Source organism: Oxyura jamaicensis, chromosome 1, assembly GCF_011077185.1.
Source record: "Oxyura jamaicensis isolate SHBP4307 breed ruddy duck chromosome 1, BPBGC_Ojam_1.0, whole genome shotgun sequence".
Classification (NCBI taxonomy): Eukaryota; Metazoa; Chordata; class Aves; order Anseriformes; family Anatidae; genus Oxyura; species Oxyura jamaicensis.
This window is the reverse complement of record NC_048893.1, coordinates 181107842-181135061: the sequence shown is the minus strand read 5'-3', so window position 1 is coordinate 181135061 and position 27220 is coordinate 181107842. Positions and strand designations below refer to the sequence as shown.

General features: G+C 38.3%; 1 protein-coding gene across 2 annotated transcripts; it reads left to right on the top strand.

Moving 5' to 3' along the window:
- Positions 1-10702: 10702 nt before the first annotated feature.
- RFC3 (replication factor C subunit 3) lies at positions 10703-25075 on the top strand. 2 transcript variants are annotated; one of them, XM_035324509.1, is made up of 9 exons: positions 10703-10786; positions 14649-14786; positions 15913-15980; positions 18768-18865; positions 20351-20532; positions 20775-20911; positions 21018-21116; positions 22181-22250; positions 23914-25075. In XM_035324509.1, exons 1-9 carry the CDS (start codon positions 10709-10711, stop codon positions 24103-24105), a joined length of 1062 nt encoding a protein of 353 aa, XP_035180400.1. In that variant the 5' UTR covers positions 10703-10708; the 3' UTR covers positions 24106-25075. The 2 variants fall into 2 exon arrangements, with proteins under 2 accessions (XP_035180400.1, XP_035180393.1); XM_035324502.1 differs by lacking the exon at positions 10703-10786 and adding an exon at positions 13971-14146.
- Positions 25076-27220: the final 2145 nt, after the last annotated feature.

The following is a 27220-nucleotide window of genomic DNA, read 5'->3' as shown; positions in this document are numbered from 1 at the left end:
CTGGAAGAAAATTTTCATTATATACGAAAATTCTCATTACATATGCAGTCTCATCTGTATGGCTTTGATCCCTTAGGTCTCCTTTCCAAAGTAAGTTGAGAATGTAAAACATTGGGTGCGTTCAAGACTTGTAACTCTTTGTTATATGATAAGGCTCTGAATTTCTAGCAGTTGGTGAATTCCTAATGAAAAAAAAAAAGAGTTAAATGAAATGGGTTCAAAAGATATGTTTTATTTATTTATTTATTTTTCTCAAGGGACTAAGCACATAGGCAAGCCTACATGAACTGCTCAAAGTCACTGTGATAGAGTTAAAAAAAAAAAGGAAAAAAAAAAGTGCATTTCAATAGATTTTAAACAATATGCTAGGAACAATGACTTTTATATTTGATAAAATATTTAAGATGATAAATTAATCAAATATACTAAAGCATCAGAGATTTTAGATGACTTTGTTATTGTAGTTGCTTTTGTACTGAAAGCACATAAAACAGTTAACAACAGTTAAAGATAGATAGATAAGAAGATGTGATTTTGATTAATTTATTGATGGAACATGCTACTATCTTGTTTCCTTGATAGGGGCTAGAAACTAGCTGTCCTTTTTTGATAACATAAAATCAGAAACTCAGTTATCCTACTATTTTTTTCAATAAGCAGTGTTTGGTTTATTTATTTATTTATTTTTAATAAAAAAAGTTATGCATGTTCCTGAGGTAATCCCACATTTTACAGTAAGATATGGGAAGTTTAGATGATATTTTCACTCTTATAATGTTCCTTTAATAGTATCAGATTGATGAGATTGCTTGGAGGGGAAAAAAATTCCAGTAGCCTGGATGAAGGATGCAGATCTATTATTTACCGTTAACCAGAGGCAACAAGAATGGAAGTCTTTGAAGTGATGAACCAGAAAGTTAAAGAACTCCTGTAGCACCAGCAGACAAATACTTGTAATTTGCTTCCATGTGATGAAGAAAAAGGAATATTTCTGAAGGATGCTTGAGCTCTTTTCTTCCCCAGGACCATTTGTATTTGTATTTGTCATACACAGTACTACCAATGATATTTTTAATAAGCACCACACATGGTTGCGTATTAATGTATATGTAGTCACTGAGATTTAAACCAGGGAAATAATCTGACCCTGATAGCTCACCAGATGTATGTAAGCAGCCTGCAATACAGTTTAGTTCTCCCTCTGCATTATCAGCTGTTGTGTGACTCCTACTTTTCTCACTTAAGAAGGACTGTCTGTACTAGAAAAGCTGATGTGTCACTGGATCCTTCAAAATGTGAGCTGTATTCAACAAGATTATCATAATGGTCATATCATAATGAGATTATTTCATTTGTAGCAGAAGTACAGTAAAGCAGTTTTAATCTTTTCAGGATGATTAGAATTAGGAACAATCTAGCTGAAAATTACTGAAATTCAGTATTTCTCTGGTGGTTTTAAAGGGAATCTGATGGACTCCTTCCCATGGTTGTTGACAAGAATCCACATCACAAAACCCACCCTGACTCACACTAATCCCACACCTTGGTGCACAGAGAAGACAGCAGAGATCTATAGGAAAGGAACTCAAAGGGCACACAACACGGTGCCTTCTTGTGTCATTGGGAGGGTTGCTCAGCTTGGGTCGAAGGCAGAGACTAGAGGAACACACACAGTCACAGCTAGACTTGCATCCTATGGGGGAATGACCTGACGATTCAGGCCGATGTGATAAAATCCCCGGCTGATTTGTCCTTTATACTAGCACTTCATTTTTTGTTACCATTTAAATTCTGCCGCAGTAGGAATCTGCTCATGCTGCATATTGTTCTCATGTCGGCCTTGATTAGGCAACATCCATCTCCTGAGTATTTTACCAGAAATAATTTAATTTTAAAACTAGAAAGCATTGTAGATTATTTTTAAACAAAACCAAACCTTTGAGCGCACGAGTAGCAACAACTATAGCAGAAAGAGCTAATTTGTTTTTCTCATCCAGATCCCCATGCGGTGTCATTTTTCTCTTTCGCATCCCTGCGCTGTTCAAACCCCCAGTTTATGGCACAGCTCATAGGGCTTACGAACGCACTTTCCCTCAGAGCCTGATGTAGATTCTCCTGAGGCCCTCAGACAATTACAGTAAAAAAATAGAAGCATCAATTGCAATCTATTCACACAGCATGATATTGCTCCTGCTGAGGTTTTAATTTGTCCTGAGACTGTACATATCAGCACTTTTTCAAAATTACAATATAAACTGATAGTTCATTCATCCAGCTTCTTTTCTCTTTGTACAAAGGTTTCCCATGCACTGAAATCAGTGTGGTTCCCAAACTCATGGGCAAAGGGCTTGGGATTTCAGGATTCAAGAATTGCCCAGATTAGTAATTATGGAGCCTTGTCCGGCCGGAAAGCAGCAGGGGATAAGGACCATCCTCTGTGGGTAGCAGAGGTAGCACCACCGCCTCTCAGAGGAAGCAGCAAGAAACAGAGTCAGCCTACAGGACTTAGATCCTGGGCTATGAGGGAAGAGAACTGGGATGGAAACTGGTGGAAGCAAGGGTTGAAAAATCATCAACCTGTATCTCTTTGCCATCTTGCCTAAGTCAAATTTTTCAAAGTCATCTCCTGTTCCCTGTTATATCAGAGGGAATTTTACTTTACTTACAATGACACTCAGACAGTTTGAAATGACATCCATTCAAATAAATGGAAAATTCCAATTAATGTTAATTTGCACCAGTTTACACCTTCATATTCACCTTTAAAAAAACAGAATCCCTCTTCTACTGTATTTGATAGTTTATCAAATATATTGAAAAATCATACCCCAGATGAACCACAGTATAATACAAGTTAATAACAGTGATTCCAAGCAGGATCTGGAGAAAGGCCCTTCTTGTAATAGAAACATGAAAGCTCAGAAAAAGCTACGGTGTTGATTTTCTTCAAGCCATTTTTCTGAGGCACTCTTGTCTTCTATGTAATTTTCAAAAAGTTTTACAGAGCAATATTGAGAGCTTCTACAGGCTGATATTTCACTGATAAATTATATGGCAAAGTCTTTTCTGATATTATTTGACAACAGCAACAAGGTTTCCAAGGCTGTACTTTGTTAGTGGTTAATGGAGAGATTTTAAAATTCAAAATTTTCTTATATAACTTGTAAAAGTCAAATATGACATTCAGCTATATAAAATATAGTATCATTTAAAACAAACACATTTTGGAAAAAAAAAAAAAAAGGCCAGGATCTTCTTTAAATTACTTTTAAATGGGAAAAATAACCCTTACTACTTCTTTAACAATTATATCCTGCTCAATAGCTTCAAAATGTTTTGATGTAATCTTGTAAGTAATTTTTACAACGCTGATAAAGTGTAAATTCTGCTAATTATTGCAGCTGACCTGCTGCTTGGCAATCTAGTGCAGAGATAACTAAATAAATTGCAGAATAACTTATTCCATCATGCCTGTAAATTTCTTAGTTACCTACAAAATAAATCAAAGCTTTAGGGACAATGGGATTCATTATTAGAAAGACAGCAGATCAATATATCAATTGCTGTTTCAGACTCCGATCAATCTCTGATATTGCAGGCTGAAGAAAAAGCTCTGTTCTTAACCATCCACCTGCTTATTGCTTACTGTCTGTGAACAAAGACATTTTTGATCTTTACAAGCAATCTGCTTACCCTTCGATGCACGAAATTTAAATAGCCTAATATTTTTAATAGAGGTTAATTAGATTTACATAAAAAATTCAACCATGTTATCAGATTGGTGGAAAGAAAGAAACTTCGGACAATTTATTCTGAAAACACAGGATGATTGACACCAGCATGTACAATGGGGGAACAGAAAACATTATATTATATTGATGAATGATGTCCAGGATGTGCACCATATGGTGTTCAATGATAAACTAAAGTTGAAAATAAATAAATAAATAAATAAATAAATAAATAAGGAAAAGGAAAACAATGACTCGACCTAGTCTGCGAGTGCTTCTGTAACAATTAACAGAACAGCTGAATGGCAAAGAATGAGTATTCCTCTATCCTGTTAAATATATTGTAAACTTAGTAAGACTTTAGATCAAGTTTGTGTATTTTAGACAAAATCCTGAACCTATGGAAATCAACAGCAAAATAACCATTTCCTTCATGATGATAAAATTTTACCCCATTTCTATATCCAAGTAGCTATACAGTAAAGCTGATCAGATGTCTTCTGAAATCAGAGGATGGTCTCTGAATCATTACTTTGATAACCACCACTCTTCTGAAAGAATAGTGTACTTTCCAGAACAGAATTAAGGCTTGTTAGAAATATTTTGTTGTTGTTGTTGATGTCTTTAGTATTAGTAAGTTTACATAAGACTCCAATATACAGGACAGCATCAGTGATGTGATCCTGAAGGTACCCACACATTTGTCTTTGTCATCCTGCACAGACTTAAAAATCTTCCTTTATCTTTTAGAAGCCTTGTTCTAAGACAGTTGTGCAACTCCTGAAGAAGCTCGTGAGTTTACACTTGTATTGATGCTTAAATACATTTTCATATCTGGTATTGCTATAACTCATTTACCCTTATCATGTTCTCTTCTTGCTGTTTATTAGCTCCATTTGTTATGTCGCATTTAAAATTAGATTGGGAGATATTTGGAGAAGGAATCATTAGCAGGTTGCAATCAGAACTCTAATTATGCTCCTACTGGAGGGTGCTGAGGAAGCCTTTAGCTGAGCGAACAGATGTACTCATTTTTAATAGGGGAAGTCATGCCATAGTAAATTACCGCTCGATTTTCTAGAATATGGACCAACTGAAGGTAAAAAGGGGTATCAAAACTGAAATTGAAAAGGCATGACAGATCTGACATAGTAAGCGCAGACACTTCGTGCTGCTGCTCAGACACTGCACACCACTGCAGAATGCAAATGGACGCAGAACTTCTTCCACGGGTTGCCAGCAAAGCAGCAGAGAGGCAGAGTTTCTGGAAAAGATAAACAAGATGCTGACAGGCAAAGGTACAAGAGCATGGAAAGGTTTATTGCCTGGCAGTGTTAAAGAATCATAGTAGTCCTTTCTGGGACAAAATAATTTCCCAGCAGAGGCACTAACATCTTAAAAAGCTGAATTTTTGCTTCCTAGAAGAAACAGTCTGCGGTGGCTTAGTCGAAGAATGACAGAAAAGATATAGAAGCTAATTAAGAGCTTACTAAGCGAAGCAAGAAGCTTACTATGACAAAAGGTCCTAGGTCTGCAGGTCCTGAATAAATGCATACAACTTGATCCTGTCTGGACTAAATCCCCACATAAAGCAACGGAAAAAAATGAGCAGTCCAAGCTGCAGACAGACACCATATATCTGCATTTGCTAGACACATGCACAGTCATGGAGATAAGACCGAAGATAAACATGGGAGGACACGGCAGCAGGAGCAGACAGCTCTCGCTTAGTGTCCTGTCTCTAGCAGCAGCCAAGGAAGATGCACAAGGCAGAGCAGAAAAGCTGGGCAAATACAGTGATAATTTCCCTGGATGTTCTCCCAGCCTCCATTGATTGTTTCCTAGGGGCTATCTGAGACAGAAGTAGCTGCCATGAATTCAGTAAACATTACAGATTTTTGTTCTGTGAGTTTATGTGGACTGCTCATTGAACTTGTGAATTTTTAGCCTCCACAGTATCTTGTGGCAAGGACTTTTGCAGTGTAACAGTGCCCTGAGTGAAGAATCACATTCTTTTCCTTGTTTTGAACCTGTTAAGTGTTAATTTTAGTTCATGCCCTCGGGTTTCCTTAAGCAGCACAAGAAATCAGTCCCATGTGCCTCTTCTCCATGCCATTCAGGATTTTCCAGGAGACAGTCAGCAAGACTGGTCAGTGAGCACTAATGCTGTGACCAGGAAGTCATACAACTCTCATGCTTATTTGTACTGGCAAGTGAGCATGGCCAAGGAATGCATGTCAGCACTGTACCACTGATCATCCAAACTACTCATGACTGAGCATGTTCCTTGGCACAATTTTGGCCCACTGTAACTAATAGCTTCTAAGCCAGTGCCAAGACATGCTCTGGAGAACAGCATGGGCTTGGGATTACTACTAGCATGTCTGCCTTCCTTCACCTTACCCGGCCCTCCAGCACTATTGCAGCAGGCCCTTCATCCTCCAGTACATTCCATAGGCCCTCATGCCCTACCCTGGACATGTAACACATACCTTCTGAGTCCTGCTATGAAAACTTCACTCTTGTGGGATGCAACTCAGCCTGCACATTGTATCAGACCCTCGAGACAGACAAACAAACATAAAAATGATTTTATATCTTAGACAGCCCACATGGGGACCAGAGGAGATTGATGGCTAAGTGTTATGTGGTCTCTAGGCTAGGCATAGCCAAAGTCTGGATCACTCAGCTTCAGGACCAGAGAATGGTCCCTAAGCCTAGTTTGACTAGGCCATATGGACACAGCATTAGTTTACATCTACATCGATAGATCACAAAAAGCCAGGGCCCACATCATTAAACTGTTTACATGACCCTTGGCTTGGATTAATGAACACTCAATCAAAGAGAAGCCTGGGTGTAGCTTGGGGAATAGAAAAGGTCGGGTGCTATTCTCAGCAGGCCCGATGGATCGGAATAAACACTGCATAACATTTGGTGACAGCTGATCTCATTAACACTGGGCACTCTGTTTTTATTTACCAGTATAGATGTTGGTTGTGATTAGTAAGTAAGGAAACACTTGTGCAACAGAACTGTACAAGTTTATGTAGCCTTTCAGACACTATCTGCAATGTAGCATGTCTGGAGCATTTGTGGAACCCATCTGCCAGTTCCAAGAAGATGTGCTGGCATGCAAAGAGGTAAGATATGATGATCTTGTTCTCTTCCTCTTTAGCTCTTTCCTATAAAGCTTGTTAGCTTGTTAGCTTATGTTTTTACTACAAAGAGCTCATCTCAGTTCTGACTTCTGATACAGACTTCTAAGAACCCACAACACAAGGATATTACAAATTGCTAAATGAAAGATGCATAAGTGTAGAGAATGCAGTAGCTGTACATGTTCCAGAAAATAAAATTTTGTAGAAAGCAGCAAAAGTGACACTGCACACATGCAGTTTGAACGCTACTCAACGCTGCAGGATACCTATAAACAGTTGCCTTAGTGAGGAACTGCTTAGAAAGAAGGAGGTTCCTTATTACTCAGACAAGGAGCTATGAAATAAAAGCCAATTACAAAACATCAAGAGTGGTCTTAGTTCTATGTATGAAAATGAAATAAAGTTAAGGACAGGACAGCAAAAATAGCCCTAGCACATTATTCTGACAATGTGGCTCCGCAAGATTTTAAACTGAATGAAAATAGCACAAATAAGATCTTGCAAAACCCTTACAACTGAACTGACTCTACAGCATAAATTCCAGGGATCTAAACTGGTAAGAAATTATTAATTTTATTACCCATTTGGCGCACTAAACAGTCTTTTAATGGAGCTTGATAAGCACAATAACAACACAAGGTAAAAGGTAGAAAGTTGGGGGCACAGGATGTAGAGAGAAAGAAGCACAGCAGCCACAATCTAAATAATTTTAAAATGTTACAGAGCGATAGCCGATGCACCTTTTCTTGTTTCTCTATCACAAACCACAGTGTTGTTTCACGTTCACGCAGCTGAAAAATAATCCATAAATTTTAACAGCTACATATCTGAAGGATGAACTTAATGGCTCTTCAAGGCCAGTGCATCCTGATGGTTTAATCTGATTCTTCCTGATGAAAAACACCTGAGGCAAAATAAAACAAGAGAACAGCTTTGCCATGAATACAGCAAGTTAATCATATGAGCTCAGTCGTACCTGCACTATAGCTAAAAGAGGCTCTTCATACAGTTCTTTACTTCACTGTAAGGAACTGTAAATTCAGACAGATACTTGGAGAAGGGAAGGTACGAAAAACGATGACAAGAACAAATGTGAAATATTTACTTAATCTGCTATGTCTAATAACAGAAGTTATTCTTGATTTTTGTTTCCTAACTTCAACAGCATAGAAATCTTTTCCTCGAGGTGCATCAGTGCTTGGTTATGCACTGAGTACTTTAAGGAAACACACTAATTGTAAAGTGAGCTTGCCAAAGACAAGAATGAGGGGAATGATCACAAGAGCATATGACAGCTTTCTTTTTGTCAGACACTACAAAAATCAGCAGTTCTGTCACTATAGAGTTGTAATATCAGAGAACAGGAACTCAGTCATCTAATCTCAGCCAGTATAGCTTTTCATCATGAAGAGCTCTGGGACTGTGGTTTATTCCAACTCACATCAATAGCAATACAGCTAGACACATCAATACTAATAGCTGCTCATACTATATATATTGCTCTGTGGTAATTTTCCAAGTCCACAGTTACATGGTAGCATTACATGTGTAAATCTGCTATTACTAAAGGCAGTATGTCTGTGGTAAACATTTTCCAAACTACATTGCGATTTCAGATCTCTCTTGTCATTGTATATTGGACATTTTAATATACAACAAAACAAAACAAACAAACAAAGTGTAGCATGATGTAGCATGTTTTCTTATTATATACATAAGTGAAAAACGTTTTCATTGAGATTATGAGAATATGCTGCTTTTTAACTTTTCAGATTATGAAAAGCTTTAGGACAAGTCTATTCCAGCTTTTCAGGAGAGTATGAGTATAAATTGTTGTTGGTCATATACTCTTGCTACTTTTCATTTGTATTACAGAGACCTGTTCCCACCTCAGTAAGCAAATTCCCCCTTGTTACATATAAACAAGGCCAGCCTCAGATTAGCTAGTACACTGAGTACAACATCAAAACCTGAGGGATCAGCAAACTTTACTGAAACTGACACTGAACTCAGAGATTAAAGCTCTTCTGAAAGTCAAGAGTCCCAGGAGAAAATCAGGAAAATCAAAATCTGCTGTATGTCTATCAATCCAACAAAAATGTAATTACTCTACAGGGGAAAAGACAAATTAGGAGACATGAGACAGACTGCTGTGGCCCCAGAAAATAAATAAATAAATAAATAAATGAGATCCTACAAAGATAATTGGACAGCTACTAGGAACAGTAACATTTTATAGGAGATGAAATTACTGTAGTCAAGCTCTGAAATATTAGTTGGTTATAAAACATAGCCTGTTCTGTAAGACCTTTGGGTTTCAGTAAATGTATGAAAACCACAACTAGGGACAACCAACATGTTCTACCAATTGCTCAGCATAGATACAGGTTTGGAACATGGCAGGTTATAGCAACTTTCTCCATGGAAATGCAACAGGAGTCTCATTTTGGTGTTCCACAGTTATTACTATCACTAAAAATACCCTAATATGTGTTTGGAGGTGTCTGGATTTCATTTATTAATATTCTGTGGATTCAGAGGGTCTGGGCTTCTTATCATCTGGAGGAAAGTTAAAAAAAAAAAAGTTATCAGGTGTTAGAAATCTGGAAAACACCTGCTATGTGAGCTACATTAGTTAAAATACTACACATAAAACAAAATTAGGATTTTTTTTTTTTTTTTAATATAACTTCTTTCCTTTAGATTCATCTGACTTTTTGCCAAAACGCATTTTTTTGGTGAATTTTTCATCAAAATGAAACTGAAGTCAATAAAAAAAAAAGTTCAAGTACTAATGAGAATGGAAACAAATACTTCCACATCCCAAAATAATCCATAGTCTATGTCAACCAAACACATCCTTGCCAAGGAAGATAAAAAAATGTCAAATGTCAACATCTTCAGAAAATTACTTCCTAATTAAGGTCAGGCATCATTATTTGTTCCTATGTTTAAATATCTGACAGTATGTTATTCTTTAAAGAGCTTTGTGATTAGTTTCCATACAGAGCTTGTGTGTCTTATTTAGAATAAGAAAACCTGTAAATCTGTATCTACAGTCTTAAATGGACAGAGTTTCCCTTGCTGCCTTTGCTTCCTTTGTTCTTGTATTGCAAAATGCACGCTGATGGGAACTGAAGAACAAGGCTACATCTTTTGGTCAGTGACCTGTCAAGTCTCGGGGGAATAGACCTAAACTACAAATGAAAATAGCATATTTATTTATTTATTTATTTTAATCAAAACCGTCAGTAGAAAATGACCATGTATTCAACATAGCTGTAGTTCATCTGAAGAATGGATCTGTAACTCTGCATGTCCCCAAATGTATGTTTGAATTTATGTTCAGAACATTTAAAAAATTTCAGATGTCACCGTACGTTTTTCTACCATGATTAACTGTGCTGGTATAATTTGCTGTAGTTTGACAGCTCCTAATGGAGTCTCAGGTTTGCACAGCTACATTTAATTGAGGCCACAGAGGACAAGAAAAGCAAAACATATCTCATCTCCTTTTCTTTTAATTCTTCAGGCACATCAGAGACTGAGGAAGCTGAGCAGGGTCTGGCCCTCAGCAATACGAGTTGGAACACAGAGATGGACTGATTAAATCAGAACATTTTATGGTACTGCCGTGTCTTGAGTGCATGAAACTGCAAAGCTTTTGCTTTTTATTTATTTATTTATTTATGTATTCATTATTATTTAATACACCTATTCACCTATTTCTTTTCATCCTTCCACTTCTTTAGCAACAGGCTTCGCTTAATCTTTTCCAGGTGGACAGATGTGCAAAAGTCTCGGCAGTAATGACTGATGGACAAGATGTATCCTCCAATTAAATGTCATCTCTGTAGCCTTTTCCACAATGCTTCTCCACTGGCTGTGAAAATGGTATCTTCTTGTATCTTTTTAGTTTGTCTCATCTTTGCATGGGGAGCTTCTGTGTTGTTTTTGTTACTTTACTCTTCCAGAGTAAATTCAGGATTGTAAGATAACCCATTAAGACTGATGAAGAACTAAGATTTCTTGGTTTTATATCTCTTACAGATAAGCAGCTTCTTCAGTGCTGCCAATCTATATGGAATATTTGTTGTTATTTTAGATATTTTTTGGCTATTATCATTAGTGCTTTTCTTTCCACTGTCACATTCAATCTGCATGACATCAGCATCTCACCAATAGAACAGATGTCACTTTACACTTTATTGCAGTCTTTTTTTTTTTTTTTTTCATTGTAATTAGTGATCCACTCTTTCTTGATATGCTAAAATTTACTTGCAGCAATACAGGCACTCTGATGGGGACAGGGTGATATAACCTAGAGTGACAGCTAACAGAGTGGCAATAATCTACTAAAATATTTGAAACTGAAAAGAAAATTTATCTCGCTCAGCTAAGCAGCCTGAAGGATCAAAGGATGCCAGAGAGTCTTGTCTGAAAAACATAAGTTGTTGTACAGCAAAATGGTACTTGGACTTGTTAATAGCTGCTTGGATTGTTATCAGCAATCACGCTGTAATGACTGAGGAGGTCAGCGTAACAATGCTCTAAGTTTTTCTAACACTGTGTTAATAGTCAGTTTAAAATTGATTAAAAATTACATATATATATTTAAACACTGGATCCAGGTCTTATAATTTTACTTCAATTTGGGTACAGAAGGGAGCTTCTTTTATAGTGCCTGACATCATGTCACTTTTTAATAATGTGTAACAGGAGTAAGGGGCTCAGAATGCCATTTGTAATTAAAATCTCTATTTTCAGATAAATTTTCTAGTTTATTCATGCAGAGAAGTCGTTTTACCTTTTGAACTTTCTGCTGGACTGAACAAAATGAGTGAAGATGTATTTTAACATTTGAGCGAATTGTGGCTGCAACTGAAATTGCCTCAATCTCCTGTATTATTCATGTTAATTTATTTGCAATGCACTTGGCCAAAACATTCCATTTTACTTCTTTTTGTTTAGATCTACGGTGAAGGTAAGAAGTTAATGAAGTAGAAAATCAAAACATTCTAGAGCATTGTAATCAGATAAAAAGCACCACAACTGCAATGCTTCATGCAGGCCCAGATTTTAAAATTGTAAGATATTTATTTAAGAAAATAATCTTATTCATCTGTTTAATTACTTTTTAAGCCAGGGAACAGCTTAACTGAGAGCATGAATGTAAGCCCATACTTAAATGCATTGCTGAGGTAGGGCACAATTACCAACATTTTCTGCTTGGGAAAATAAGAAATCATAAGGAAATCTAATGACCTAATAATAAAAAGAGTTTAGGGCCTTTCAAAGCTGCTAGGTGTCCTCACCTTGTGAACTCACCGGGAGCTGAAAGTATCTAAAAGCCTGCTGGACTGAGTCCTACCTGTTTAAGTATAACCTCATCCAAAAAGGATTTTGTTTCACTGGTACTTTCAAAACCCTGGAGAATCTGTCAAAGCACTTGCTAGTTGGTGACATGCATCTGTAAATACAGTATCTCTGGGGGCTGGAAAAACAGTAGGTTATAAGGAGTTATCACAGAAATTGTAATTAAATCTAGCATGACACTGATAGACACAAGAGTAACACATCACTCAGAAATTATTAAAAATTGAGGTAAATGAACAAAGGATCTGAAAAAGCTTGTAAAGGCTAGTCATAAATATAACTAACCAAAGAGAACAGCAAGGGAAATTAAGCACTCCTGAAAAAGAGAGAGGAGAGGACAGCCACATGAGAAACACTGTAGACCCACAAAATGAAAATTTAGAAAAGGGCAAAGGAACTGGTCACTCTGTGGTGCTGGGCAGAAGAAAGGGACTCAAATGTACACACAGGCCAGATAATGCAGCTGCAGCTTTCACAAGCTCAGTCATGTGTAAGGGTGGTGCTGACAAAGCAGTATAAAGTGATTTTTTTTTTATTTTTTATTTTTAAATTCAAGGCAATCTGCAAATAAAACTGATTCATGAGCGTCTACGAGAATACACAATGTTTCAGAAACACCTAGCTTTACTGGTTGATGTGCTCTTATTTTGCTCCCACTAGGTTTATGTGACCCTTAGGAGTAACTTGAATACTCAGGATACCGAAGCTATTACCTGCATTATGGCTTTCGGACTGTGAATAAGTGTAAACATTGCGCTGATAAAACAGGAAGCCGCATGAACTCTTAAATTATTATTTTTTTTTCTTTTTTCAAAAGTTATTTAAGTCCAAAAATTAGGCTGACAGATTTTAGCCTATGCATGTGTATAGCGATGCTTTATGACTTTAAGCAGTTTTTCTATTTTCAAATCATTTGTGCAGGATCACTTATCGGGACTACCACATAAAGAGTCAAAGTAAGACCTCTTCTTGTACACGGGCATCCTGTTAATAAAGCCACACGCTTAGCTTGTGAATTCGCAGTGTGGCACATCGATTATGGGCAACCCACTGATCCGTGATGAGTCTGCAAGCCTGGGACGGCACAGAGCGCGACAAGGCCGCGGAGGAGCGTGTGTTCCCCCGACGCAGGACACCGGCCTCTTTTTGCTCGCCATCTGCAGAGGTCAAGAGGCCAGATGTATGCTGATGGATCGGGGCAGGGAGGGCAGGCTAAGGAAGACTTTGGGGCCCTTTTCTGCCTGCTCTGGGTCAGGGGCAGGGAGGGCATGCCGAGAAAGCTTTTTGGGCTGCTTTCTGCTTGCTCCTTGCTGCTTCCTGCCTCGCCTCCTGCTGCTGGCTGCAGATCGCAGCTCTCCCCTCAGACATGCTTTGTGCCAGGCCTCCTGCGGGGGGCCAGCACCCCCCAAGCCAAGTGTTTGTGTACGATTTGTGAACAAAACCAGGCTGCCACAGGCAGCGAGGGGCGCGCTGCCCTGAGCGGGTCCCTTGGAGTTGGGTCATATTTACGGTCCCTTCCAGCCCCACTCGATGATTCTGTATGACTAGTGACTACAGTTGCAGCCAGCAGGAGTACAGCCTTTGTGTCTTCACACACAAAACCCAGCAGGGCACGATGGCCAAAATTATCATTCACGGGGGTGAAAGAGCCCCCAAAATGGGGGGAGGGGAGGGAGGAGGGGCAGCAGCGCTCTTCCTCCTCGCCGAGTTCGCATCCGCTGCCTTTTGTTCCCGGGCAGCCGCCGTAGAGGGCGGTTGGGAGCCGGGTCTGCGCGGGTCTTTTCGGTCGCCATGAGCCTGTGGGTGGACAAGTACCGGCCCGGCAGCCTCAGCCGCCTGGACTTCCACCGGCAGCAGGCCGCGCAGCTCCGCTGCCTGGTGAGGGGACGCCGGGGGGCGGCGGCCGGGCGGGCGGGGAGTACGCGGACCGTGGGCCACGGGTTCGAGACCCGGCCCGCCGGTGAGCTCAGGCAGCGATCAAACACCTAATTAATACGGTCATATATAAAGGTTTTAGGGCGTACAGTGTATAAGGAGGAATGTATACACGCGTACACGCACACCAGAAGTGATTGTGTGTATATGTATATACTGATGTGTTTCAGCCCTAGGTTGTCACCCTGGAAGCAAATGCTTATTTTTTGGGGGTGTTTCCAGTGAAATGGGATTATGTATTGTTTTGAGGGGCAAATGGGTTCCAAAGGAAATGATACTGAACGAAAGGAGTTCGCTTCATCAGTTCATAATTTAACTGCTACATTGGGACTGAGCAGTACCTGGAAAGGCCATTTCGTGTAAACCTCAGTGAGGATGGTTATATAAATAATCCCTCTGAACACAAAGAAAATGCTGGTGGAGCTAACGAGTCTTCTTGCTTCAGGTTCAGTGTGGTGACTTCCCCCATCTCTTGGTGTATGGACCCTCAGGAGCTGGAAAGAAGACGAGAATCATGTGTCTGTTACGGGAGTTATATGGTCCAGGCGTGGAAAAACTGAGGATTGAGCATCAGAGTATAACGGTAAAAAAAAAGAGTTCCCCTGTGAAGCACTGTGGGTACTTGTATACAGACATCTTTCTCTTATAAGGCCTTTACTTGAACTTAAAATCGTGTGTCTGTGTTGTGCACTCAGTATCTTTTAGCTTATTTATGCAATTTGCGAAATTAGTTTGGTTACCTGAACAAATACTTTTGCCAAGTATTCTTGTTCCTTTAGGTGTTTGTGAGTGGTTAGGTTTTTTTTTTTTTTTTTGTCCAAACTAGTACAAGTAAAACAGCATCACATATAGTAGACTAGTTCTCAGTTAAAGATATAAAGTTTTCATTTGTCTGTAAAAGTATTTTTTTTAATCATTAACACAGCTTTTCTTATATATGCAGTTATACTTGAAAATTGAAACTTGTGTTTTCATCCCAATAGTAACAACTTCATCGTTAGGAAAAAATCAGCTTAAACTCTACTTGCCCTGGTTTTAGGTACTTTTAATTAGTTATTATTTAAAAGTTACTTAATCAAAATCATTGTTATGGAAGGCTTAATAATCAAGGAATTATTAAACTTCATAAGTAGGTCATTTAATGATCATTTTTTAATTCTCAGTAGTGGAATGAATGTAATATTTAGACTGGATGGTATAAATATAGGGTGTATGAACTGTTCAGACCCAAGTTCATGGGTTATATAAATACTGCTGTGTTTATGCAGCCTTTTCTGACTTGTGCAGAGCTCTTTCCTCCAAAGCGTTTCTCTATGTGGACAAAATACCATTTATTTTGAATGGCTGATTCCAGTAATGAGATTTCTTGATACAAAACTCAGTAAATGGAGTATGCATTAATAGGTGCTGTGTGTTGCTATAATTGCCATTAGTATTTGAATCATAGAATGGCTTGGGTTGGAAGAGTCTTTAAAGACCGGCTAATTCCAACTCACCTGCCATGGTTCCTATTTTATAGGCTAGTTGATGTATCAGTATTCCTTTTCTCCGTTGAGGGTGGGTTGTGGTGGATAGGAGATGCATAAGGCTATTTGATCTGTGGGACTTATGGTTTTCCTATGACCTAGCTAGTTACAATGTGTAAGATCAATATCTCCTTCTGATTTTAAAACTCTTTCTGAAGTTTAATATGGTTTCTTTCTACATAGGCACCTTCCAAAAAGAAAATTGAAATTAGCACGATTGCAAGCAATTATCACCTTGAAGTTAACCCAAGGTAAGTATACAGCTTAAAAAAAAAAAAAAACAACAAACTTTAAATATAAGCCACTAGCCATATTGTAAGTGGTTTTGAGCTATATAAGAGCCTGATTGCCCAATTTATTGCCTGAGCAAATTAGATATTGTCTTGTAGGTTTGGGCGGCACATGAGGGCAGGGAGAGGATTTTTAATTGAATAGCTCTAAATGAACAAACATTTGGATTGCTGTATAATTAAAACAGTGATGTTCTGCTTAACCGGCTGGATCAGCATGCAGATGTAGAGGACTGGGTACCGAGGAACAATTCTGGATTCATGAGTTTAGCCATTTGGGTTGCAAATGAGAACTTCTGTCGGAACCAACAACCCCAAATTATTACTTCTCTTACAAATACAAAACTAAAGTAACTTGAAAGCAAGCAAGGTTTACCTTGTGTAAAACACAGAGTTTTAAAAACAAAGCAACAACAACTGAAAGCACACACTAAATCCTGGGAGTCCTGTTACGAGGGAAGTCAGATGTTGATTTAAATGGCAGAAGCTGTAAGGGCGTGTTGTATGTCTCCTGTGACAGTTGTGAAATTGCTGATGGTAGTTCAATAACCCAAAGTAAATACTCATATTTACCAGAAGCCCTTTAATGTTACTTTAAATCATAAGACAGTAAATGTCTTTGCGCAGTGGTAGGCTTTGGTTATGATGGCTTTGTTGCCTGAGTTGAAATTATAAGACAGTGAGTATCTTGAAGTAAAGTAACTTGTAGCTTTGTGCTTATCACTAAATCTCTTCTCATGTTGCTCAGTGTTTCTATCATACAGCGTGGATTTTAAAAGCTTGTTTTGCTTTTAGTCTCTGCATATTGATCAGCAAATTTCTGCTGGTATTTTGATGTGTCCTCAAACAAACAAAGCTGAGATTTTTGCTAATCAACTGTATAGTTAAGAATTAACAGTAATAGACATTGAATATATCATTTTGGTGACATAAAAGGTCTGACATTCAGTCTTCTGCTCTGACAACCTAATACTACTAATACTGTTACTCTCTAGAGTTCTTCAGTTTGAAGCATTTTTTTTAAGAAGAGGTGTTTTACTTTAAATATAAAAATCCTACAAGTATGGGATTTTGTTGTATTACTGATATGTGGGTTCACAAGCTTTAAGTTGGAATAATTGCCATGTTTATGTCTGACCAGACAGTGAAACTGCATGTGCTGGTTCATGTTTTATCACTATGGTCTGTGAATTTTAGTTGAATAATAGTATTGTGAAATTATGTAGTTCATCTTTAGTAACATTGAATGTGATAAATAGCTATCAGGGAAAGGAAATTAACTCCTGGGAAGGGGTAGGACTACAGGCATTGAATTTATTATGGAACTTCATTAGATTGCCTCCTTTTGGAGGAAAAAGAATGGCTCTGTCATCTGAATTCCAAAACAGTGTCTCCTGGTCACTTTAATAGCTCAAGTAGATATTCTAAAATGGGGTACCCCAAGTAAGTGAGTACTGAAAGAATAAGGAAGGGTTAAACAGTACATTTGTGTGGTAATTCTGCCTTTGTTCATTGTTTTCCTGGAATGTTTGCTGTGGTTGCATAGTATCTATCACCATGAAATTATGACCCTGGATTCTCTGTTACTGCAAAAAATACTTTATTTTAAATATTAGGAAACCGTTTTCCACTTCCAAAAGTTGATGTAACTGAGTGGAGCTAGATTTTTTTTTTTTTTTTTTAATCATAGGTCTGCTCCCTTGCTGAAGGACAGGTCGCTTGGACTGAGTAGGCGCTTCAGTCAAAGTCAGCATAGCCTGTTCGGCAGACTGTGAACATTAACTCAATGTGATGCTTCAGTCCATTCTGCTGCCTTCTCCTTGGCAAAGAAGGGGAGGGTTGGGTTGAGTGGTGACTCAGGCAGGACAGACGAATGTCTCTTTCATTTGCTTGCCAGTGAAATGTTGCAGAGCTGCTTCCTCTATGAAGACAACAGTCTGAAGAGGCGAAGGATTGTATTTTTTTTCCTCTTATTTTCTCTGCTGCTTCAGTAATACAGCTGACAAGTCAGTCACCCCAGTGGCTGTCAAATCTGAGCCAAGCCAGCTGAACTACTAACTTAGGGGCTAAGAAAGTTGAACAGTTGCCAGTGAGGGGATAGTACAGAGAAGAGTCAGGAAGGAGATCAGCATGTATTTCCTCTTGTTTTCCTGCCTTCTAAGAAAAAAAAGCCTTCCAGCTGTGCTCTAATGGTATCTCAGTATTAATCTTTTATTAGTAACTTTTTATAACTTCACTGAGTCTGCCATTCAAATTTACATTAAGCATATGGGTTGTTCATAGCATGACATCTAGTTCTAAGGGAAAAATAAAATGTGTTTACATCAGTCCTTTGAGCATCCTGCTGTGTGGTTAGACTCACTTTTTCTCTCCATGATGGTGGGCAAAAATGTTCACAGTAAGCGTCTGTGTCCAAGTTGCAGGTGACAAAAGATTTGATTTCTCATGCCAGAAAAATGAGTTCTGTTTTAATAAGTTGATAAAAAAACATTTGACAACCATTTTGCTACTTCCAAATACAGTGTGACTAATCCAGCTATGCCTTCAAAAGTTCGAGTTTTTTTATTTACTTGGGAAGGTAACTTCCAACCAAACGTGTGTTGAGGTTAATTCTAACCTCAGTAACTTCTGAATTCTTTTGTCATTCTTGCCTGGTCAGTTAACCAAAGGGCTGCTTAGGAGGATGTGTTTTATGTGCAGTGTAAAGCTGTTGTTTTAAAACAAGTTCTATTCAATCTCTTGGTGCAGTGATGCTGGTAATAATGACCGTGTAGTAATTCAGGAACTCTTGAAGACGGTAGCACAATCCCAACAGCTTGAGACAAGTACTCAACGTGACTTTAAAGGTGAGTAAAAACAGTGCAAAACCAGTCAAAGTACTTTTTAAACTTTTTTTTTTTTCAGGTGTCTGTTTTGTGCCTGTATGTCTTATATGTGGGCACATATAAACCTTTCCCAAATTAGTCAGCTTACTATTTTTCTTTTTCTGTGGAATACTTAATGTGAGTTTGTCTCATGTTGGCTCTTTAGGAAGACTGGGTGTAGTGGAATGACAGTGGCTGGGCATACAGAACTGGGATTCCTGCTGTTTTTGTCCAAGTCTACCACTGCAATGCACAACTTCTTGTCTTCTACAGTTGTTACTACTAAGTAGTGATCTACTAAGCCTTAGTATTAAATTGAGGGGCAGGGTAACCTTATGCCAAATGGTGTTGTGTAAGTAGGTATTAGATGCTTATCTATAGGGTGTTTGGAGGATGAGGTATCTTGGGCAGAAGAGAAGCGTTTTATCCATAATGCATGGTAGGACTCTGGGTTTAAACAAACAAACAAAAAAGATGGCTTTCATTTATTTTGTCAAGACCCATGTTACTACAACTGATTTATTTTTCCTGTCCATGACTACATTGAAAGCAAAATCAGAACTGTATAACAAGAGATTGAAGGAGAGAAAAGATCTTGAGTAGAGAAGAAATTATTTGACAGTGGTATTGGATTTAGTATTTTGTCTCACTTTCCTTACTGTTCTCAGGAAATACAGTATTTCACTCAAGCTGATGGGCTCTACTAGCTACTAAATATATATCCTTACAGATGTGGTCATACCATACACTAATGTGGGAGAAAAGTAACAGACGGACTAGTTCCTCCAGACTGTTCTCTGGTCCATTCAGAGTACTTGAATTGAGCCATCTATGAGTTGCCTGTGGAGGAATCTGCAGAAAGTAGCTACAAAAGTTAGTTGTTAATACATATTGAGTATCTCCTGATTGTTCCAAAGCATTATTGAAATATATATATATTATTATATATATATTATTATATATATATTATTTTTCTTTGTAATACCATGGAAAGGCTGTGCATCTGCAGTAACAAGGCAGCTTTCTGCCACTCCTTTGCTAAGATAAGATGTTAGCTTCTTAATAAAAATATATTGAGGGGAGTCTTCAAGAAATGTCTGTTTTTTTTTTTTGATATGACCTATTGTCATAAATTCTTTTTGCATTTCTTACTTAGGATTCCTGTAAGAAGTTATTGCACTTATTATCAGGTTGAAAGCTTCTAAATCTACCCGAATTACTTGGCACTGAAGTGTTGCAGGCCCTATTCTAAAGAAATGGACATTCCAGTAGATAAGTATAGAGTATGAGGGAGTGGCAAACTACATAAGGCATGCTTGTTGTCTTAATCTTGCCTTATTTTCCTGCCTGTGGAACTGTGCTGCTTGCATAATTCATTTTAATATTATCACCTATATGTCAAAGTACTCATTTTATTAAGGCGATCTGATATAAAAAAATAAAAGTACGCTTTTTACTCTTTTTCAGTGGTGTTGTTAACAGAAGTCGACAAACTGACTAAAGATGCCCAGCATGCTTTGAGAAGAACAATGGAGAAGTACATGGCAACCTGCAGGCTGATCCTGTGCTGCAATTCCATCTCAAAAATTATAGCACCTATTCAGAGCAGATGCCTGGCCATTCGAGTGCCTGCTCCCAGCATTGAAGATGTACGTTGAGACAGAAGTAGAAATAAATCCTTTAAAACTTCGTGCCAGATGAGTTCATGTTGTAGGCTTCTGATATATTTTATTTTTACCAAGTGACCTACTTTTTCCTAGCGGTGGGTGACTTGTCAAGCATATCACTTGAAAGAGTGGTCCATCTCTGATTCAGAATTTTTTCAAGTAGGAGAACCTGCCGGTGCTAAACTGTTTGCTGAATGTTGCACTCTGTGCTGTTTCCCATCTAGATCTGTAATGTATTGTCCAGTGTGTGTAAGAAGGAAGGCCTGACTCTTCCTCAGGAACTGGCTCAAAGGCTTGCAGAGAAGTCTGGCAGGAACCTTCGGAAAGCACTGCTTATGTGCGAGTCTTGCAGAGTACAACAGTAAGTGACTGCTAAATATTAATGTAAACTATGCCTTTAGACATAGAAATTAACTTCTGGATCGTTCGAGTAGGTGACAGTTTGCTTTATTATCATTGTTATGTAGGTATCCTTTCACTGCTGATCAAGACATTCCTGAAATGGACTGGGAAGTTTACTTGAGAGAAACTGCAAATGCTATTGTCAGTCAACAGACACCACAAAGGTAGATGAATAAACATCCTTACATTTATAAATTATGTATGTATTTTTTTTCTTGAATGTAAGAAATGCCATAGTTAAAAACATGCCATCTTCAGTTATCTGTAATTTTCTGATGTTTTACTGGAGTTTGTAGCTTAGTGGATTACAAGATTAGAAATATAGCCTGTGTGACACTTGGGTAAGTCTCTGCTGTTTACATAGCAGTAGTGAGGCTTGTTTTGAAATGGTCTATCCATTTCTAAGCACTGCGTTGAAAAGTTTTCAGGCAAATTCTCCAGCCTGGAGGAGATGGTCAGAAATGATCAGAGACATCTAGAGAACATGGCACGTATGGAAGCAGTGAGACTTAGAATGGGGAGATGTGGAAAGACTTGAGGAGAAGAAAGCAGTAACATTTTTCATGATGTTCATGTTGGGATCAAGAAATAATGAGGTTAAGATGCAGTAAACTTTTAATTGGACATATGTGTTTCAGGAATAATGGAGTGTCTTGAATGTTTGTGGCCTTCCTAGGTCTCTTTCAACTCACATCTTTTATGTTCAATTTTTTGGTTAAATCTGTAGGTGGTTTTTGGTCTTCACTCTTAATGGTGAACTATCAATTTCCCTGCCCTTTCTGTACAATGTGTTGCAGATTTGTTATCAAAAGTGAATGTAAGCTTAGTTGAGTACTAGGCTGTCCTTTTTACTGTCATACTTAAAGCTTTTGTTTCACCACCTCTAGCATAATGTGACTTTGTGAAAGAGCTTAGGATGAAGTGAGAAATCAGCACTTTATTTTTCAAGCACAGTGGGAAATACCCTCTTTATTATTCCACTTTGTGTCTCATACATGCAGCCTGCTTCTTTTAGGCTGCTCCATGTATTACTTGATGTCATTGAAAATCTCGTATAGAATTCAAATGTCTGTAGCCTCTCAGTATCAGAAATTGAGAATTGATAATTGGGTCATTTTCTACCACCTGATCCTCTTGCCCACACTTGACAAAATGACTACAGTAAAAATAGTAAAAAATTGTATGCTTTGTGGATATACATTTTGATATTTTCTTGTCTTTCCAACAGGCTTTTAGAGGTTCGGGGACGGCTTTATGAACTCCTAACACACTGTATTCCTCCTGAGATTATAATGAAGGTACTTCAGCTATCTAGCTCTTAATGTAGTAGAGAGATAAACACTGAAAATCTGTTTTTTAAATGGAAAAAAAAAATATCAAAAATATCCAAATATAGAAGGAAAGTTGTGTTCTTTCCAAATAGATGTGAGTGACTTCAAGATGCTTTTATTTTCTGTGTTTCTTCCTATTAAAGTAACCAGAACATTCCAGGTCATCACTCCAAATCAGTAGCTAAAGACCTTGTTCCTGCAAACATTGTTCTGTGGCATTCAGTTCACAGGATCCTGAGTGTATCTACTGGACTGATATGTTCGTGCCTAAATGTATTTTGGGACATGGTTATGAGCAGTGTAGATCTTGAGGGCAGGAAGTTTCTGTTCTGTAACTAGTGTATTTTTATCACAGCATTCCTTGTTCAGACCTCTGTTGAATGGGTTTACTGAACTTTACTTTGTGATTATTGACAGCTACATTATAGCTGAGTAAAACCGAAGGAGGACATTCTTTGTCCCCCTGAAGATTTACTAGGTCATTTGTCATTTTCTGTACTGAAGCATAGGTGTATTTTTATGGGCTAGTTTTGATTCAGTTTGTTCTCTTTCGTGAAAGTTCTGTTATATGTTCAGTATTTGCTATGTCCTGTTGGAGAGGTTCATGAAGGAAAGTAGAGCAGCAGGCTTCTTCAGAAAGCTTGTTGTATTAAAAAATAAATATATATATTTTTTTTTTAAAAAAAGAGAATGGGACACATGTTTTTACTTTAAGCTGGGTGAAAATATGCTGGAAGGAGAGGGGAAAAAATAAAGAAACAAAAAGAAAACCCAGACCGAGACACAGGTTAAGCTAATGTTTGCAATTTACCCTGGAGGGATATTGCCATAGACAACATTTTTTTTGTCACATTCACTACTGCAACTGTCACAAAGCAGAAGTCACTTACCTCTAGCTTTTCTTGCTTATGGTGGGTTATTAGATCCTGTATTACCCTGTTTGAGGGCTCTTGTCCTGAAGCCAAAGGTGTTCTCTGCCTACCTCATAAACTTGAAATATACTAGGGATGCTTCTCACTTAATCCCAGGTTTTAATAGAGATGGGCTTGCAGTCATTTATTTTTTTTGTCTCAGACCAAAAATAGTGCATTTTTGTTTGTGTTTTTTTGTCATGAGCGAAGTATTGTAAAGTATCTTGTGTGTCTATACATACATACACAAATGTGTATATGTAACCTTTAAGACATTTCTTTGTTGTTAATAAGAACTTTCTACACTTTTTTGATCAGTGATGTCAAGATAGGAAATAAGTGATTTTAACAAACCTGTGGCTTCGTAAAATTCTCCTTTTAGTGGTGTGCCTGCATGCAAGTAGTTTATAGCATTTGGAGATGAAGTTAGTTTATTTTCATCATTAAGGCGTGAGTAGTTCCCTTATGTGATTTTTCTTGTCTAAGAATATACCAGTTAACTTCTGTTTTGAAATGAGTTATTTATTCCGGAAGAATATTCTGAAGAGACACAGTTCCATCAATCTAGTTCTGTCAGAGAGGTGGTGTAATGATTCTTGAACGTCTTCTTTGTTAGATTCCTGACTGAGCTGATGGTCATTTGCTTAGCTATTTCCAGAAAATTGAGGTTATCCTCTTTAACAGAGAGTGTAATTTTTTGAATGCTGTCTTGCTTTTAGGGTCTTCTGACAGAGCTTTTGAATAACTGTGATGGACAACTGAAAGGAGAAGTTGCACAAATGGCAGCCTTCTACGAACACCGCTTGCAACTGGGCAGCAAAGCCATTTATCATCTTGAAGCATTTGTAGCAAAGTTTATGGCAATTTACAAGAAGTTTATGGAGGATGGACTAGATGACATGATGTTCTAACCCTGATGCCTAGAGCTGCATACAGAGTGTTTGTATCATAATGGCAATAACACAGCAAATAAATAACATGGTCTACTTGTCCATGCTTGATGGCACATAGATATTGTTCAAAGTTATTTTGTTATTCATGTAAACTACAATAAACTGAAGAAGAGTGTTCAGTTTTAGAAACCAGATGGATTGTTAACAGCATCAAATCTATTGGTAAATTCATACAAAATACTTTTGTCTTTTTCAGAAGACAACAGGTTGCCTTGGAAGATGTATAAGATCATAGTCTGCCTGCAGTATTTGTAAGCTTACGTTAAGAACAGATGCTGCATGTTGGCTTCTTGATTGTCCAAGGCCAGGGCTGGAAGCAAAAGCTTTTATACATATGTATCCATGTTGTGGTAAATTCCAGTTTGAGGAATATTTTCTGCCTAGTCACTTATAAATCCTGTCTGGCTTTTTTGTTGTTGTTGTTTGACCACAGTGTTTTTTATCTGTGGTGTGCTGATACTGAGTGTTTTCTGATTCCCCTTTGTAAGCAGTTGCATTGAATTTGGATGAGTAATGATGCTTCTTTATTGCTTGTATATCAGTTTGACAACATTGAACTTTTTTGTTTAGAAGGAATATATCCATATAAAGTAAGGCCACTTGCTGGCTGACACTTTCATGTTTGTTTTAACACACATAACTGTTCAGATAAAGACTATTCTTTTGACTCTGGTTTAACCAATGGTCAGGTTTCAAATTTTAACAAAAACATCACTTAAAGATGTGAAAGAATATACAGTGCTTTTTTTAAATGGCAGAATAAATTGCAAGAGAATATGAACAACAAATTAAATGCTGAATTAGTGTATGCGATAACCTTAAATGAATGTACATACCAGCTTTATGACTTTACTTTGATGTAGAATATCTTTCAGAAAGGTGGGACATGCACCTTCGGGGGACACTGAAATAAAAGAAGTTACACCAATTTATGCTGCAAGTCTTTCATGTTATTTCTATGTACTGTGGTACCCTAAAGATGACTGAATTGATGCCATTTGTAGCGGTCATTTTGCTGATTTAGATTATTACTAGATAGTTTTAAAAACGCATAGAAATATACTAAACACTGTTTTCCAATCCCCTTAATTAAGCCAGAAAGCATTTAGATTTTGAGGACTCCTTGAGTCAGAACTAGTTATATATAAATTTTTTTTTTTTTTTTTTTTTTTAATTAAGGGCTTCACTGCAGTAGTTGATAAAGAATCTCCCTAGTTTTCTCATCGAAGAGCAAGCGTCATTGCTGTTCTCTGGGAACCTGACCATCCCTGTGTGTGTTGTTAACACACAGCTTACCTTCCGCTTCATTCTCACGAGACAGTGCTGGCCTGCTTTGTGCCCAACTGGTCTTGAAATTGAGGAAATCTAAAAGATGGGCTCTCTCTTCCATCTGCTCTTGTCACGCAAAGCTGCAGCGGTGGTAGTTTGTCAAGATAGCGAGAGTCTTGATTGACTGATGGAGATCCTGGGAAATCATTATTTTGTTAATTCTGAAATAAATTACATTAGCAGAGTCAATAATTGTGGAAATGAATGCTTAAATATCTTACAAGACAGAGCGCAAGAATGGGAGAGGGGGCATAATTACTCATGTACTGATTGCTTGCTGTTTCAGCAGCCTAGTGTGTACCTTTTTTCAAAAGCCAAATAAAATTTACCTTTTGCCTACTCTAACTCCAGGATGTGATGACAACGGTAAGTGACCCCATTTAAAAGTGCCCACTGCATCTTTTAATCAGCTGTTCCTGGAGAGGGTGCCACAGAGAGGGTATGAAGGGCATCCTGAACTTCTGGAAAGCTTCATGACAACTGCCTCCCTGGCCCCATCCTGCTTTCTAGGAGTTAAAGCAACTTTCTGTTCAGGTAAGCAGCACTTACCTATCCTGGTATTGTGTTTTATTTTCTCATCTGTGGTTTAGCATCCTGTTCTGTGAACCCTTATAAATGAAGCATCTGAGTTCAAAATTTGGTGAAGCAGGCTTGGTCCACGTCACTGAACCTCCCAGTAAGAACTGATGTAGGAGAAGAATGGTTGTAGGGACTTGTGAAATACAGTCCATGTGGAGTGTGAAGAGGTAGGAGCTGGACAGTACTTGTGTCAGCTGGAGATAGGGGAGTGCAGTGCTGCTTGAAAGGACCTCAGCTGTTTCGTCCAGGAGACCGAAACCCCAGCATAATGGTGTGGCTGTTCTTGCTGCCCCTTTTTGAATGGTTTCATTTTTATGCTCGTTTTACCTGAGATAAGTAGTCAAACATGGAAAAATAGGGTAATGATTAGAATGGCCATCACTGTTCGAGAAAGCCAGTACTTCCTCCTGTTGATCCTGCTCATGTTTTGTTACCGTCTATCGCCTAGAACATGCAGACTTAAATAGCCAAGCACGGTGTCTCCAAAGCTCCTGTACATGTTCCCTCTTCCTACAGTAACTGTAACTGTTAAGGGAAGAAGTGCCTTAGTACCCACGATCAGTAAGCAGTGTAATTTTTGGAGTACCTCCTTAGAGACCAAGACTTTTGGGTAGCTGTAGCCTCTACACAGAAGCAACGTGGTGGAGAACCGGGCTTCTGGGCTGTGCTGGAGGAAGCAGGGCACCAGAACCCCCCCCAATTCCTCATGATGCCCATCAGCAAATGGGGCTGATGGGACTGTATAACCAGGTGGCTATTAAACAAAAAGGACTGGCTATTTTTCCCCTTATGAGGTTACCATGTAAAGCACCATATATACCTTCTACCACAAAAGCAGAACATTAGCCTGGTAAGCAAGGGTGTTGGGGTGGGCATGGCTGCCTTCACAGCCCTTATTGTGTGCAACGGAGCAACAGTGCCATGCCAGACATACGCTGAGCACCGCACACCACACCTGCCTCACAGATCAAGTGGGAGAGGCAGTCAGTCTTTTAAACACCAAATAGCACAGGATCAACCTCTAGATGATCTGTTTCTTCAGCTGATTTCATCTTTTGAGACCTGTTTAGAAATGCTTCTGAATTGCATGCTGAGAGGATTACCCCTGCTTTCATCCAGCATCACCTCCTGCTAGTTCAAAATGAAACCTTCAAGCTGCTCCCAC